General features: G+C 34.4%; 1 protein-coding gene across 1 annotated transcript in view; it reads right to left on the reverse strand.

The window, feature by feature from the left end:
* The window catches only part of Nkain2 (sodium/potassium transporting ATPase interacting 2), a 1,206,208-nt gene that overhangs the window by 622,588 nt on the left and 565,604 nt on the right, over positions 1 to 18,016 (reverse strand). The window contains exon 5 of the mRNA XM_032895265.1: positions 5,739 to 5,819. Within this exon, the coding sequence (XP_032751156.1) occupies positions 5,739 to 5,819 (81 nt within the window). The remainder of the gene's footprint in view (positions 1 to 5,738; positions 5,820 to 18,016) is intronic.

Genomic DNA, 18,016 nt, shown 5'->3' on the forward strand with positions numbered 1-18,016 from the left:
AAGACACAACATATGCAAACTTATGGGACACAATAAAAGCAGTGCTAAGAGGAAAATTTATAGCATAAAGTACCCTTCTGAAAAGTGGAGAGATCCTACACTAGCAAGACAAGGATGCCACTATGCCCCTATTTAGTAGCACACCTGAGAGTTCTAGAACAAAAAGAAACAAACACTTCCCAGAGGAATGGAAGGCAGGAAACAGTCAAACTCAGGGCTGAAATTAACCAAATAAAAATAAAGGAAATATTATAAAGACTTAACAAAAACAAAACTGTTGTGTTGAAAAAATCAACAAGTTAGATAACCCTCTGGCCAAACTAACTAAAGGGCCCAGAGATAGTATCCAAATCAGTAAAGTCAGAAAGGAAAAGGAAGACATAACAGAAACTGAGGAAATTCAAAAACTCATCACAACCTAGTACAAAAGCCTATACTCAACAAAACTGAAAAATCTAGATGAAATGGATGATTTTCTAGACAGATAAGAATTAAATCAAGAGTAGTTAAACTATCTAAATATCCAATATCCCCTGAGGAAATAGAAGTCATTAACCCCCAACCCCAACCAAAATAAACAAAAAACAAAACAAAACAAAAAAACCCAAAACAAACAAACAAACAAAAAACAAAACAAAACAAAAAATGCCCAGAGCCAGATGACTTTAGTGTAGACTTCTACCAGACCTTCAAAGAAGAGCTAATACCAACACTCCTCAAACTATTCCATAAAATTGAAACAGAAGGAACACTATATAATTTATTCTATGAAGTCACAGTTACTCTGATACCTAAACCACACAAGGGCCCAACAAAAAAAGAGAACTTCAGATCAATTTTGCTTATGAATATCGATAGAAAATATTCAATAAAATTCTAACAATCCTAATCCAAGAATACATCAAAATCATCATTATCACGGTCAAGTAGGCTTTATCCCAGGAATGCAAGGTTTGTTTAAAATACTAAAGTCCATTAATACAATCGGCTATAAAAACAAACTCAAAGAAAAAAATCTCATGATCATCTCCTTAGATGCTGAAAAAGCATTTCATAAAATAAAACTTCCCTTCATATTAAAGGTATTAGAGAGATCAGGAATTCAAGGCCCATACCTAAACATAATAAAAGCAAACAAACAGCCAATAGCAAACTGAATGGAGAGATACTAAAAGCAATCCTACTAAAATCAGGGACAAGACAAGGATGCCATTATCCCCCTATCTATTCAATATAGTACTTGAAATTCTTGCTAGAGCAATAAGACAACAAAAGGAAATCAAAATGATACAAATTGGCAAGGTATCACTATTTGCCCATGATGTGCTAGTATAAAAAAGCGAACCCAAAAATTCCACCAGAGAACTTCTACAGCTGATAAGAAATTAAGGACTTCAGCAAAGGAGTCAGATATATAGTTAACTCAACAAATCAATAGCTATCCTTTATACAAATGATAAATGGGCTGAGAAAGAAAATAGGGAAATGATACTCTTTACAATACTTAAAAATACTAAAATACCTTGGGGTAACTCTAACCAAAGAAGTGAAAGATATGTATGACAAGAATTTCACGTCTCTCATGAAAGAAATCAAAGACTTCAGAAGATGGAGTTTTCTTCCATGCTCATGGATCAGGATAGTAAAAATGGCCCTCCTACCAAAAGCAATCTACAGATTCAATGCAATCCACATAAAAATTCCAACACAATTCTTCAAAGACATGAAAGGAACAAATCTCAAGTTCATATGGGAAAAAAAAACCAGGATAGTGAAAATAATCCTTAACAAGAGAAGAATTTATGGAATCACCATCCCTGACCTCAAGCTATGCTGTATAGCTACTGTGACAAAAACTGTATGATATTGGTACAGAGACAGACAGGTGGATCAATGGAATAGAACTGAAGATACAAAAATAAAACTACACATTTTATGTACATCTGATCTTTGAGAAGCCAAAATATACAATGGACAAAAGAAAGCATCTTCCATAAATGGTGCTGGTCTAACTAGCAGCCTGTATGTAGAAAAATGAAAATAGATGCATATTTGTCGCCTTGCACAAACCTCAAGTCTAAGTGGATCAAGGACCTCGACATAAAAATAGATACACTGAATCTAATAGAAGAAAAAGTGGAAAAGAGCCTCTAACTGGTCGGCATGGGGGTAAGGAGGGGAGGGACGTCCTGTTTAAAGAGAACTCCAGTGGCTCAGGCTCTAAGATAAAGAATTGATAAATGGGACCTCATGAAACTGAAAAGCTTCTTTAAGGCAAAGGATGTAGTTAATAGGACAAATCACCAACTTAGAGATGGGGAAAGACTTCACTAACCTCAAAAAACTACCAAAAAATTAAACAACCCAATCAAAAAAATGGAGTATAGAACTAGGGCTACATTTCTGTCTCATTTTATGGTTTCTATATTTAGACAATTTGTCCACGATAGTCTTGAGCTCATTATAAACCTAGGCAAGACTTGATATTGTCTTTTGCTGTATGTCTCTCTCGTAGCTGTGATTATAGGCATGTATAGTCATGTCTTACTTAAATGTAAGTATTAGTTCTTGAAGAAACATTAATCTAAGTAGAATGTCTGTAATGTATGCAAAAAGGTAAGGAGAAATGTATGCCATAAGGTTATGGAAAACAAATTTGATATAAGCATTGATTTTATTGACCATATTTATGTACAAATGTAATCTCTTTAAATGAATAAAGCATTCATTATAGAAAAAGAAAATTGCAATTGTTCCAAAATTTCCTTTTTCTGTCTACCACTCATTTCTGTTTGTAACCTTCAGTGTATGGAAGATTTTAACTTCTTTTTTCCTGTTACAAAAGAGAATAGTTTTATTCCACAAAGATCGAATTGGATGTATTATTACCTGGCTGTTTCAAATGGCAACATTTAATAATAAATTACATATGTATCATAGAAACAACTATACAAGTCCTTAAAACGTGACAGCCTCACAGAAGTAGCTTCCAGATACTTTTAAAACCCACATAAAACATTGAATATAATTACATATTTTTGCCCAGGTATTACTAGCTAAATTTATAAAGTTGAATGAACATAACAGCTATGTGTCTACATCCTCAGTCTCACAGGCTTTCTGTAGAGTGTATAAATTAAGACCCTTTTCTGCTTTCTCTATAAGTTTATTGTTTTATTCATGTAAAACATGACCACCATTAACCAATGATTCTCCTCAAAGAAGGCATGAATGGGAATCTCCAAGCACATTTGAGAATGTGTGACAAAACACAACTGCAATGGGGGTAGGTTATAATTGTTCACATCTAAAATTTTCATTTTTGCAAAATTTGAACAGATCAATATGTTTTTCCTAGTGTATTACTACAAAACATTATCTTCCCATCCTGGCAGACTAAATGAATATATGAATAGCCATAGTGCATGTGGTCTTTGGTCTGTTATGTACTTTGAACCTAAAACTTACTATAGATTAAATGATATATCTTTCATCTTTTTTTGCAATAAATCAACTTAGTTGATGGATAGGATGAGTTTTTACTTCTATTTGAAATCTGATAAGAGAATATTTTCATACTACACATTATAAAATAAGAAAACTACACATCAAAACTTCTCCAAGCCACAAACACAATGGTCTACACCACATTTAATGTTCAAATGCACCTTCAAATAAAGTTACAATGAATTGAAAATCTATTTCCTCTTGATTTTCAAACAAGATATCTATTTAAATGATAACTCAAGGACAACCACATTATATATGTTGATGATATTTCATTTAAGCACTATTATGTTGTAAATAATGTAGTGGACCCTACAAGCGGTTTCAACAGAGTCATTTCTGATTTTCATGAACCTGTACATTTCAGTCACGAGCACTCCCTTGTCCCATCATACTCCTCACAACACGGGAGTTACTTGCAACAACTAAAGAATTAAGTGGTATAATTACACCTTTCTCAAATTTCACAATTTGAAAAGAAAACCCATAACAGATAACTATAGAATTTAGCACATTATGGGTTTATTTTTACAGTGTTGCTTGGAAGGAGATGATTAAATTTTCATGTGTTCTGAAGTCTTGGTGTACAAGGAAAAAAGTGAAGAAAGTACTAACTGCTTCATTGATAAATGGATAATTATTAAACACCTGTGGTGTAAGACCTCTTAGTCCTTTGGATCTCCACTCACTTGGGCTATAGGATTCTAGGATGTGCCCTAACAAAGGTTTAATGCTCTTGTTCAAAATCAGGAGATTGTAATTCCCATTTTGTCCCTGAAGACGTACATGGGCATTTTTGGAACTTACAGAGAACACATGAATGAATGCTCAATTTCTTTCTGAACTCAACTCTTTTTGTCTAGGTTTTTATTTTAAACAAATTCTAATTTGCTGAGTCATTTCATTCTGTCAATACTCCTGACACTTGACTTATATTTTAAGGCAATTATTTTAAGTGGAGAATACCATTAAACATCATGCTAGTGTGGGATTTCTTTGAAGAAGGTTAATTACAGAACAGTAGAGATGTATAAATGGGGAAAGAATCCAGGCTCCTGGGAAGGCTTCATCTCTTTTCCACTAATGCAGGCAGAACAAGTTTTCTCCATTGGTCATAACCCCTTCCCAAATAGGCTGCCTGCTGCCACAGTATGCAGAGTGACTGTCTGGACAAACCACAGAATAGTCATTCAGCAGGATGTCTGAGGAACTGATCATGGGAAGATCTCTATAGATTCTCCCCTCATCTCTTCCTTCAACACTCTTATTTTCTCTCCATCTTCGGCCATTGAAACAAAATAAGTCAAATTGATATCTACTTGATATAAAGCCACAGCACAGATTAAATGATAATTGAACATCATTAAGAATATTGAGTGTTTCCTTGAAATCCTACATATAAATTACAGAGCTCCCCACCCGACCCCCATCTAACAAGCCTGACCAGATGTATAGATCTGGGGAAGTGTTGTCTAAAGACTTTGTCTTCTGAGTCCTTGGTTTATGTCATTATCATGCAGAGATTTAGTAATGCGATAGTAATAGCAAAAAAATGCCCATTTTCTTGTGTTCCATCATTAGCAATAAGAAAAATAATTTGGAAATTCTCTCCAGAGTGAAGATTTACTTAAAATTACCTTATTTGATCTATTTGCTGTTAACTGTACTCCAATAGTTTCTCAAACTACATTATTTCAATAGTCAATAAATTCATGTTAGATCACAATGGTGCTTCTCACACACATTATAGATATCACAATAAAAACAGCAAGAGTTTTATATCTTCTAAACTATGTCAGAAAAATGTATTTATTTCTATTCATTTCTGTCATAAGTTATTTCTTTCTGATAATAGCTTATGGATTTCTAAATTATTGTACTATGATTTGAGTTCAACCAGGAAAAATATTGTTGAATACAAGAAAATGAAGTGATTTTTAAAATCTTAAAGGTATTTCTATTAAAAATATACCATTAGGCATTAAAAATCTCTCATGGCCTTCTAGATGAGTAGTATTGTAATTTAAATCTCACATTAATTTTGCAAAAAACACAAATCACATCTTTTTAATGCTTTGATTATTGAAGCATGGAGGTAAAAATGAGGATACCCTTCATTTTACCTTCACCCAGAGCATCCAGAAAACAAATGCCAGGTGAAACATGGTCTTATTTAAGAAGAGATTCATTAACACAGGAATGCTGACTCAGGAAGTCAGATGGTAAATTACCTTTGAGAGATCTCCAGCCTCCAAATAGAAGCAGATAACAAACACATTCCAGGTCACCCAGAGGACTAGCCAGACAGCATACTGTAGAAAAGCAAGGGAAAAAGCAGAATTATTGGAATTAGCTAAGGCAGAGGTAAATAGATCTTGAATTTCAGAACATTCAAATAGTAAAATTAGTCAAAAGACTAGATATTGTTTCCATCTAAAGAGCAGGCTTAGATACACATTTCTCAATCTCTTAATTTCTTATAAGGTTTTAGGGTCTCAGAGCTCATAAAATACTGAAGGATAATTTTTAGGTTAAGAGAGAAGAAAAAAACATCCCCCATTTTACACAATGGGTTTTTGGTTTACGAGCATGGGGACTAGTAGATGCTTTGGTAGATATTCTAAATATGTAAAAAGAAAATGCTTTTATTTAGTGAAGACACCATAATATTGGCAAACTTTTTTCAAGTTATTAAGGTTATTCCCAATGTAAACCTGTGTCCAGAGAGAAAATATCTTGTGTACTGAATAGATGCATCACCTGTCCATTTAAAAAGGCCTATAAGAAAGGGTAGAATAGAAGGTGGGACATCCACAAGGCAGAAAGAATTCTGGGAGAGAGCTCGCTGTAGAAGATTCAACAGAAAGATATGACAAGAAGGTACCTGAGCATAGGTAACCAGCCCCTTGGAGAAGGTGGGTTAAAATAAATGGGATATTTCAGGTATGATTTAATAAGAGAAAAGCCTAGCAACATGGCCAAGGGATTTGTAAATATAGTTTGAGTCTCATCTTATTTCTAGGAGCATGGGACAGGGGAAAAGAACCAGATATAGCTTTTAAATGTCTCCCATGTAGTCAGCTCATTCTTTCTCTCTTTGTTTCTTTTCCTTTCTTTCACTTTGCTCATCTTATTATGTTATCCTCTCATAATCCCTTTGACATAGCAGTAGCCATCTAGCAATTTTGCCTAACTTCATTCTCCAGTTTACTTGGTTTATATTCTACAATGGTGATGTATTTTCTTACCAATTCTGATCATCTCATCAAACAAATTATTTTAAACATCTATAAGTCTATATCCAAGAATAACACTGCAAATAACAAAGTCCATAAATAAAAAAAAATTACTCATGAACCCCTATCAAATGAAGGAGATGGTTGTTTCAGGAATTTGATCACACTCTGAACCCTGAGATTATGCTGTTCGTTGGAAAAACCTGTTTCTAGTTGTAGCATGGCTCACAATAGCACACACCTCAATTCAAGTGCTTTCAGCTTATTATAAACAGGATTAAATAAAGTCAACTAGACTGAGAGGCAGAGTAAGCAACCAGTTGACAGGGAGCAAACATAGGGGAAAAAACAGAGAGAAAGATGAAGTCAGAAGGACACAGAGAGAGATGCACAGGAAGTAAAAAGGAGGAACACTGAGTTTGAGGAGTTTTGGAGATGGTGTGGAGAAGGAGAGCTACTCTGGGGACATGAGCTGAGAAGGAAGGACATCTGGGTGCTTTCTTTGCCTCTCTGAGCTAGCTGGCTTTCATCAGAGCATGGGGCTCCCCAGGGTTTATTAGTAAAATCAAGTGATTGGATTTTTCTTAAGGACAACCGATCGTTTTTAAAAGATGACTATCAGAAATGAATCACTAAAGTTTATGTAATAGGATTACAAAGAAGGAAGATGCAAATAATACATAGTTTATCCTGAGAAACAAAATATATAATATTAAAAAGGGGGGGTAAAGCTTCTTTGAGAAGGGAATCAAACTGACATTCAAATTTAATAAGTCAAAATGTGGCAATTGACTGGAAGGGTGGTATCAAGAAGTAAACACAAGGTGTGGACTTTGCTTTAACAATTGAAATCACAGGATATTAGATATCTCTAGTTAATTAAACACCATGGATCCCATCCCTTTTCTTTAAAGTGGATAATTTTTATTTACATTTCAAATGTTATTCCATTTCCTGGTTTCCAGGACATAAGCCCCTTATCCTATGCCCCTCCCCTTCTTCTATAAGTGTGTTCCCCTCCCCAACCACCACCCCTTCCCGCTCCCCGGACATTCCCCTACACTGGGGGTCCAACCTTGTCAGGACTAAGAGCTTCTCCTTCCCTTGGTGCCCAACAAGGCTATCCTCTGCTACGTACGCAGTTGGAGCCACGGGTCAGTCCACGTATATAATTTGAGTAGTGTTTTAGTTCCTGGGAGCTCTGGTTGGTTGGCATTGCTGTTCTTATGGGGTTACAAGTCCCTTCAGCTCTTTCAGTCCTTTCTCTAATTCCTCTAACGAGGGTCCCTTTCTCAGTTCAGTGGTTTGCAGCTAGCGTTTGCCTCTGTATTTGACATTCTCTGGCTGTGTCTCTTAGGAGACATCTATATTCAGTTCCTGTCAGCATACCCTTCTTAGCTTCATCAATCTTATCTCTTGGTGGATATATATATATATATATATATATATATATATATATATATATGGAAATGGAATAACATTTGAAATGTAAATAAAAAAAGATCCACTGGGAAAAAAAAAGGAATGGGAGTCATGATATATATATATATATATATATGGTACATGTGGGGCACGTTCTGAATGGCCAGTCCTTGAGTCTCTGCTCCAAACTTTGCCTCCATATCCCCTCCTATGAATATATTTGCTTCCCCTTTTAAGAAGGAGTGAAGTATTTTGGTCATCCTTCTCCTTGAGCTTCAAGTGATCTGTGGATTGTATCTTCAGTAATTTGAGCTTTTGGGCTAATATCCACTTATCAGTGAGTGCATACCACGTGTGTTTTTCTGGGATTGGGTTACATCACTCAGGATGATATTTTCTAGTTCCATTCATTTATCTATGAATTTCATGAAGTCATTGATAGCTATGTAGAACTTCATTGTGCATATGTACTACATTTTCTGTATCCATTCTTCTGTTGAAGGGCATCTCAGTTCTTTCCAGCTTCTGGCTATTATAAATAAGTCTGCTAGAAACATGGTGGAACATGTGTCCTTGTTATATGCTGGTGCATTTTTTGGGGTATATGCCCAGGAGTGGTATAGCTGGGTCCACAGGTAGTACAATGTCCAATTTTCTGAGGAACGTACAGACTGATTTCCAGAGTGGTTGGACCAGTTTGTAATTCCACCAACAATCGAGGAATGATCTTTTTCCACATCCTTGCAGGCATCTGTTATCACCTGAGTTTTTGATCTTAGTAATTCTGACTGGTGCGAGGTGGAATCTCAGGGTTGTTTTGATTTGCATTTCCCTGATGACTAAGGATGTTGAGCATTTCTTAAGGTACATCTCAGCCATTCAATATTCCTCATCTGAGAATATTTTTGCTTAATAGGGATATTTGGCTCTCTTTGTATATTTTAGATATTAGTCCTCTATCAGATGTAGGATTGGTAAAGATCTTTTCCCAATCTGTCACTTGCCGTTTGTCCCAATGATAGTGTCCTTTGCCTTACAGAAGCTTTGCAGTTTTATTAGGTCCCATTAGTTCCTTCTTGATCTTAGAGCATAAGTCATTGGTGTTTTGTTCAGGAAATGTTCCCCAGTGCCCATGTGATCAAGACTGTTCCCCACTTTTTCTTCTATTGGTTTGTGTGTATCTGGTTTGATGTGGAGGTCCTTGATCCACTTGAACTAAAGGGTTTTACTGGGCAATAAGAATGGGTCAATTTGCATTCTTCTATATAATAACCTCCAGTTGAACCAGCACCATTTGTTGAAAATGCTATCTTTTTTCCATTGGATAGTTTTTAGGTCCTTTGTCAAAAAATGATTCCCCTTCCTTTAACAGCGAGTTTTATATCTTTGTACTACAATTCAAGACCCACCCCCCTCCCCATCTCCTTGGTTTTGAACCATGATGTCTGTTATTCACTTATCGGCTTGTCCTTGTATACATCCCAGGTTCCAAAAACACTGATGACTCTCTGTTCCATAGACTTAAACTTGATTATTTTCTTCTCAGGGTCTTTTACATTGTGATTTTTTCATCATTGATCTTTTTTCCTCTATATATATTACTCTTTAGATTCATCAATATTTTATTTTTCTTTAAAGATCACCTTAGAGTCAAGCAGTCATATCTTGCTGAGCTTTTTATAGTGTTCCAGTTGATTCTACTTGTCATTATTTCACCCCAATTTCATCTTTAATTATTTATATATATTTGTAATGCATAAACAATAATGTGCTTAGAAAATAGTTCGTTTGTGTAAGTTTATCTCCCTAAGTTCTTAACTTAATATACCTTGGCTAAAATAGACATTCAAAAATATTATTTTTAAATCTGTGAGTAAATGAGAATAAACTGAGATTTAATGTTATTTTCAGTTGTAGAATGCAGACCCTCCTCATAGACATAGTTTTTGCAGGCATACTGTGACCATTATGAACTTCGAGGAATGAGAAATTATGTAATGCAAATAGTGATTCCAGACCTCTTTAAAGATGTTCCAAGTGCTATATAGGGGTTTTGTTCTAGAGACCTTGAAGAAGGTCAAATCAAATGGCCCAAGAATTTAGAGATTTGAGATGCTACATGACATGTGGGCTGAGAACTGATGGTGGTACTTAGAAATGGAGTACCTGAAACAAATGATGATCTTTATCTGTAAAAGGTGGATGCTATGAAACATTTGAATTTGATACGTATGTATTTAGCTAGCTTGCATTAATTTTTAAACTAAAATGGAAATTTGTTATCTGGCATATTTCTTTTTCAGTAGTTAATGTTAGTATTTATCTGCATCAAAAACCTTCCAATTGCATCTGGATAATTGCTTGAGTATTGATAAAGATATTTACATGTACTTATAAAATGTCAGTGATTTTTTTCCAATAAATGCTATGGTTAAGTCTGTTCTTTACCTTGTTCAAATAATAACAATTATAAGAATCTGTGCTAATGTCTTTCCTCTTCTACAATGAGTTGGTAATAGTTGACGTTGCTCAGCTTGGATGTAATTGGAAAGGACATCTGCCTAGGAGAGCTCCCCTAATAAGATGACAATGTATTGCACTGGCTAGGTATTACCAACCTTGTAGTTTCCTCAGCAAAATGAATCTTGCTTCAGTTTCATTTTTTCCTGTGAAGAGGCTTGTATTTTACTTTTCCAGATAAAAGCTTAAAAATGTTGATCTATTATCTGCGATAAGAGACAGATTCCATTTTTTTGATGAAATTCTCTTTTCCAGAGCTGATGCCTGAAGCATCCAATAGAACACTGGAGAGACTATTGCATTGTGAGTCTTTCAAAAATGCAGACAATGTTAGCTATAAAGGAATTAATTATTGTCCTGGGTTCCCTGTCTTGTTGTGGCTCTAATAACAAAACCAATTATCTAAATAAAGAATAGTTAAAGCTTTTAAAAATCACAGACTAGTGTGTGAGTATATGTGTTGATATTTGTATCTCTCTCTCTCTCTCTCTCTCTCTCTCTGTGTGTGTGTGTGTGTGTGTGTGTGTGTGTGTGTGTGTGTGTGTGTGTGTGTGTGCAGGCACACACTGTGCTAGAACACAAGTATGAAGGCCAAATGATAACTTTCAGGATCTGCCTTCCCCTTGTAAGTAGCATCAATTGTCATCAGGTTTTCTGGCAACCATTTTTTTTTTTATCATGTAAGACATTAAACTAGCCTGATATACAGCTGCATATTATGTAGGAATGGAGATTGTGCTGTGCAAGGCTAACATGTTAATACGTATTTTATTAATACCAATAACATCTCAATGATACCACCTCAATTTTGCCAGTTCTGTCAATCACAATAAAATGCTTAAAATTAAATTCTATATTTTTTAAGTTCACATATATTAAACAGAACAAAGTGTGTAACTTAGCATAGTGTATCAGCTTTACATGCCCAGATATATATGTAACTGTACAATTTTTAATATAAAATGAACTTTATAGAATTTGTCTATGGAGCTATAAAACATAACATTGTTTTCCCAATCTCTTTTGAAAAATTAAGGCACAACAAAAGTATTTAAGATACATTTTCTCATATTATTTCAGGAAAATAGACTTTCTATTATGATATTAATAGGAACAAGCATTATTTGAAATAGAGATTTAAGTTTATAGTTCAACTTTCTAATTTCATATTTTATTTTCTGTCAAGTCATCAAGTTTAGAGAATTATTGTTTAGTGATAATTTTATAATAATAATAAGTATTATTAGTAGATGAAAGAAGATAAAGTGACTCACTTGTCATCTGAGATCAAAAGAGATTTATTAGCAAAGGAATTGGTCATGAATAGCTCACATTCATTAACTACCATCTGGATGCAGGAGATTTCGGCAGATGTGTCTAAGAGGCATTACAGGACATGACCAAATTGGTCTACTGCTTGACGTCCACTTCCTAGTGAAATACTATCTATTATTGATAGGCGATCAATGTAATCTGTAGAAATGTTTTCCAGCTTGAATATTTCCCTCAGGCTACAAAAAATAGCATGAGACACTAACATCATTGAGACCACACTGGCAATATAAATACAGTGATATAGCAACTCTCATGAACTTGGTAAATACTTCCTTAAAGCAAAACATGCAGAGGCTAAAATCCTTAACAGATAGGTATTTGTAATAAAAGGGGAGATGTTTAAAAGTTAAAGATATCTGCTTTCAAAAACAAACGTTTATAGTGAGGGCATTTTGAACACCTTGATACTTTGTCAATGGTCACCATGTCTTAGGTTAAAGTTTTCATCTCTAAGAGCTGTACAATGACCTTTTGAAGTACCTGCATCACTTTCTTACCTATTGGTATGGTAAAGAGCAAAAGTAGCCCAAATGATCCAATTCCTTTTCCATTATTGATTATTTTATGACCAAGAACAATGTATATTAAAACAAAAATCTGCAAGTCCTGTTACACCTAATCCCTGCTGTAAAACTTTCTCATTAGTAGATACACTATATAAACACATTTATTATGTTATAATGCTATTAGGGAAGAAATCTCTGGTAAGATTATTATCCAAAGTTTCTTAAAAATCTAAGAGAAGAATAATATTTGAAATGTAAATAAATAAAATAACCATTAAAAAAGAAAAAAAATTCTATGTCAAGCATGGTGTTACATTCCTTTATTTTATTTCATTTTGGTTTTGTGGATATAAAGTATTTGAATAGATTATTTTCTTTTTTAAAATTAGTTTATTTATTAATATCTTAAACACTACTTTCCCCTCCAGTGCCTCCCTCACAGAGTTCCTTTTGTGTCAAAAGTTTCATGGGTCATTCGTGTCCTTTTATCTCCCCTGGGGGTCCTATCTGGCTACAGGAGGTTGCCTCTTTAGGTTCCATGTCCCGACTATTAGACATCTTGGCCTATCCCAGGTGTCTGGAACTTTCTACATGCTCTTAATCCCAGCACTCAGGGAGGCAGTGGCAGGCAGATCAGTGGCAGGCAGATCAGTGGCAGGCAGATCAGTGGCAGGCAGATTTCAGTGAGTTAGAGTCTACATAGTGAGGTACAGAACAACTAGTACCTATAGCTTGTTTCACCCTCTCTCAACAAAAAGACATCTAATGATAATTGTTGATGCTGCCAAAGAGATGAGAAAATGAGTTTCTTCTCAGTTAACTAAACCCAAAGCCTCTATTGTATGACCAAGCTTGCATGTGATTTTATATCTGCATAAGCATTTATAGAAGAGTCTATAGTTTTCAGCTCATTTCAAAAATTTTCCTCCATTATTAGAGCTTTCTTTTTTAATTTTTTTATTTGATATTTCTTTATTTACATTTCAAATGTTATTCCCTTTCCCGGTTTCCTGTCCACAACCCCCCATCCCCTTACCCTCCCCTTCTTTCTTTTCGTAGAGAATACTCAATTTTCTGAATATAAAACAGATGTTGAAATCTTCATATTGAATGTAGCATTTAACTTTTTAACATTATACCCTCGTTCTCCCATCTATGCATATTGCTAAAGCCCTCTCTTGTCTAAATTAAAAAGAAGTCTTGCTTTGTGTTCTATAGTTCATGGATTTCATTTGGTGATGATATCTCATGAATAGCCTATAAAGTACATGAAATTTCAGATATCTGTAATTATTAAGTTAACACTCCTGATGTAAACTTGTAATGCTTTGATTGTATTTGTATCAGTTCTGAGAAAATGAGGTTTTCTTTAAATATTTTAGTTTAGTTTGATATCAACATCCTTTTGGCAATCACAAGTGAAAATATTTTGCTCAATCAACAGTCTATAGAATGTGAAACATTCAGTGGATATTATTTTAATTCATGTAGAAATTAGTATTGAATTTTTCAGAACTGCAAATCAAAACAATATCTCGTATGTCCTTTGTGTGTTTTAGAGTTAAAGGAGAAAGCAGTTTCCTTTGACCAAAATAATGGGATTACTTATTCAGCCTGAAAACAGATAATGTGAATATTTTCTTGTGTTTTAACTCACTCAAAATATTTAAAGGCAGGAAATTAAGTTCTTTGTAATTCTTGAAGCTGGAAATGTTCTATTCAGAGGCCTTTGTCCAAAACAACAATTTATGTTATATGGAAACATTCTGATTAATGTGTGGAGATAAATGTGAGATTTAAAAAGTTATGGGACATCCCAAAATATATTAAAATTATAAAAAGTACAATTTTGTGAATATTTAGCATTATTTGTGCCTTGTAGTCACACAAAATAACAATCATTGTCCTTTTTTTTTTTTTTTTTTTTTTTTTTTTTTTTTTTTTTTGAGGTTTTGAATTGGCCCAAAGTCATTAATGGTAATGATTTTTCTGATCTTCAACTTTTGGTGTTCATAAGTTTAAGGTCAACCAAAATGTGTTATGAGTCATTTAGAAGTTAACCGTCACGAATTTTTATTGTGTATGTATGTATGCATGCATGTGTGTGTTGGTATGTGTGTGTATGTGTAGCACACATATGTGTGTAGGCACATGAACACTTTAAATGGAGGTTTTCTTTTTTAAAATTTTTTTATTAGGTACATTTCTTTACTTACATTTCAAACGGTATTCCCTTTCCCAGTTTCCTGTCCATAAGCCCTCATCTCCTCCCCTTCCCACCCCCATGTGAGTATTCCCCCCGTATATCCCCCTTACTCCCCCCATATTCCCCTGCACTGGGGGTACAACCTTGGCAGGACCAAGGGCTTCCCCTTCCACTGGTGCCCCAACAAGGCTATTCTCTACTACATATGCAGTTGGAGCCCTGGGTTTTGTTCTTCTATCACTCCTCACCTTATTTTTTGAAGTAGAATCTCTCCCTAAACCCGAACCAGTCAACTAGTTGACCAGCAGTTCCCTGGAGTGTGCCATTATCTTCTTCTCTGCCCTTACCCAGCATTAGAATTATGTAAGCACACCCTTGTGCATACCCTTTTATGTGCAAACCTGAAGCCTTTAATATAATGCATCTAGCATAATTTAATTCCATTGTGCTTTACTACCCTCCCATTGTACGTTATGTAACAGCCTTTCTAGACCTCTGCCTATGTAAGCGCTCCACAGTTGGAGATTTGTTATCTTCTATAACAAAACTAGATAGAGTAGAATGCATATGATGTTGTTGCTGCTGCTTTGTTTGGTTTGGTTTTCTTTTGTTTTTGGAGCTGAGTCAGGAGAGCTAATGTCCTGGCTATTGCAAAGTTATAAAGCAATGCACAGATGATTAGAGAAGAGGAGATAAACGGGAGGGGGAAACAGTGTTCCACTGCAGAATCTATCTCCAATGTGAGGTGCTGGGCCACAAATGTTAATTACACAAATCTTAGAATCAAAAATATCATTCAAGGATAATAAGATGAAAAGTGTTATGTTTTGAGATATAATGTATAATCATTGACTGGTAATGTTAAGTTATTGGCCTCTTATTGCTTTAACAATTGGGATAGTGATGAAATTATAAATTTTTATACAATAATTAGGAATTTGGTATTTATATACATGTTTTTCATTCTCACTGTTGAATTGTTCTAAGTTATTATGAGTAGTTGTTGTTATATGTGGTCCAGTAGTGAATAAGAAACAACACAGTTAGACATATAGATCTTTAAGGCCATTTGGAGCACTTTGGTAACACTCTGATTCCAACTGATTTTAAGTGGGTAGCATCTGTATTTTAAATTATAAGCCCATAGCTGTGTTTAATGGAAAAATTCATGTCACAAAAATAATGGTACTATTTCTAAGACACTCTCATGTAAACCAAGATGATGGCCTATGAAATGGCAAAGTCAGGTTTCTGGCCAACCCTGATTATTCTTGAGTTGCTCAATATTCTTAAAGATTTGCAAATTATTAGCTAGAGAAAGACATGTGTAACATTCAATTTCCTTGCTGTAAGAGTGGGCTTGATGAGGTATCAAATTGTACTCAGTCTACTTAATATGCATAGTAGGGTAACTAGTTCCCTCCATGTCCATATCTACTGTACATCTACCTTAAGTTTTTCATATTGACTTTGCTCATGTAGTTATTTGTTTGGCAATTGTCGTCCATATGAACAAATCAAAGAGGCAATGTTCAGCTGAATGGACATATGCAACATGAAAATACATCTCTTCAATTGCAGATTGATTAATAGTGCAGACTGGGTTAGATGACTCCAAATCATCCTGGAGTCCAATCTCTGTCCTGTTCGGACATGCCCATACACACACAGTCAAAAAATAAAATAAAATATATAAAAATTCACCTTTCTGTTATAAAATTTTAAATGAGGATTTTAATTATGTTTTGTGGTAAAAATGTTCATGATGAGAATGAAATTCTAAGTGTACATAAACGTATTGATACCATAATTAAATTTTTTTAACAATGAATTAAAACTACACAAGGTTCCAACCACATCATTAGCATATTTTGGTTTACCCTAGAGCTTTTCATTTGTTATCACAAATTTTACCCTGAGCAACTTGGGTAAAATTTATCTTTCTAAGATCAATAAAAATAAATTTTAAAAATTATTTCTATGAATCTTTTGGGCTACATAAAACTTAATATTGGACTATGTTTTATAAAGTTTATTTTTTCTTTTAACCCTGTGATTGAGTAGAATCACTGATCTAGACCCTGGAAGTTCTTTCACATCTTCGCACAGTGTTATACCAATAATTACCATGCAGAGACAAAGAGACTAGATAATTAAAGCCCATTCTTTCTATAGAAATTAGTTCTAGAATAAGTCAGTAGATTTCCTTACTGACAGAATAATTAGCTTAATTATTCTGAGGCCACAAATTCATGCCAAATCCAATTAATAACAAAAATATTTTGGTTGTTGTTGAGGGTTGGTTTGGTGCTACTACATATTCATATGTTAAATATTGGCCCCAAGATCTGGTTGCCCCCAGCAAGGAGATCCTCATATACACTAAGTGTTGCTATGTAAACCTCACTGCCCACTTTAAAGTTAATTGGTTAAAAAAAGGCTACAGCCTATGATTGAGTAGTAGAGAGGGAAAGGTGGGATTTAGTATCAGGAGAGGGGTCAAAGAAAAGACAACAGACCATGAGCATGTGGCCAAGAGAACAGCAAATAACAAGTGATATATGACTGGGCTATAAGTTAGAATAGGTCTAGAACCTGCCCAATCTAGGCTTACAGCTTGGAAAGATAATATCAGGATTGTGTGTCTTTTAAATGAGCTAGCTAGAACAAATAATTCCTTTATTTATAGATTATTTACAGGTTATTATAGATTGTCATGGTTATTTCTACAAACTGTGTATGTATATATCTATATCTATATTTATATCTATACATTTCATCCTTGGACCAAAACAATGATAGTTCACTCTGAGAGTTTGATGTTCATCTAAATCCAAGGATACCCAAAGAGAATGGAGAAAGGACTGACTGCCTTGGCAACATAAATTCACCTTAGTATTCTTGTTTGTTTTTTAGGATATAAAAGTGAAGAATATTTATCATGCATTTTATAATCTTTTTCTAGAGAAATGCATCACTCTCCATTAATAGTATGCATACTCATCCAAATAAACATAAAATATGTCATTATACCCACAAAATATTAGATAATAGGCCACTTATTGAGGAAGGACATGAGATATAAATAAAGAGAAAACATAAGAAAGATTACTGTAAAAAAATATTTGTTGTTACCTGTCTCTACAGAAATGTGGTGAGACAACAGAACACATGACACATAATATTAAGACTACTAGGTAGTGGAAATTTCTGGTGTCTTCAGATCCTCAGTTGTGGCATGTGATATTTTTTGAGACTCTGTATTATAAGAGGATGTTTAGGGG

This window comes from Rattus rattus, chromosome 2 (genome assembly GCF_011064425.1).
Source record: "Rattus rattus isolate New Zealand chromosome 2, Rrattus_CSIRO_v1, whole genome shotgun sequence".
Lineage (NCBI taxonomy): Eukaryota > Metazoa > Chordata > Mammalia > Rodentia > Muridae > Rattus > Rattus rattus.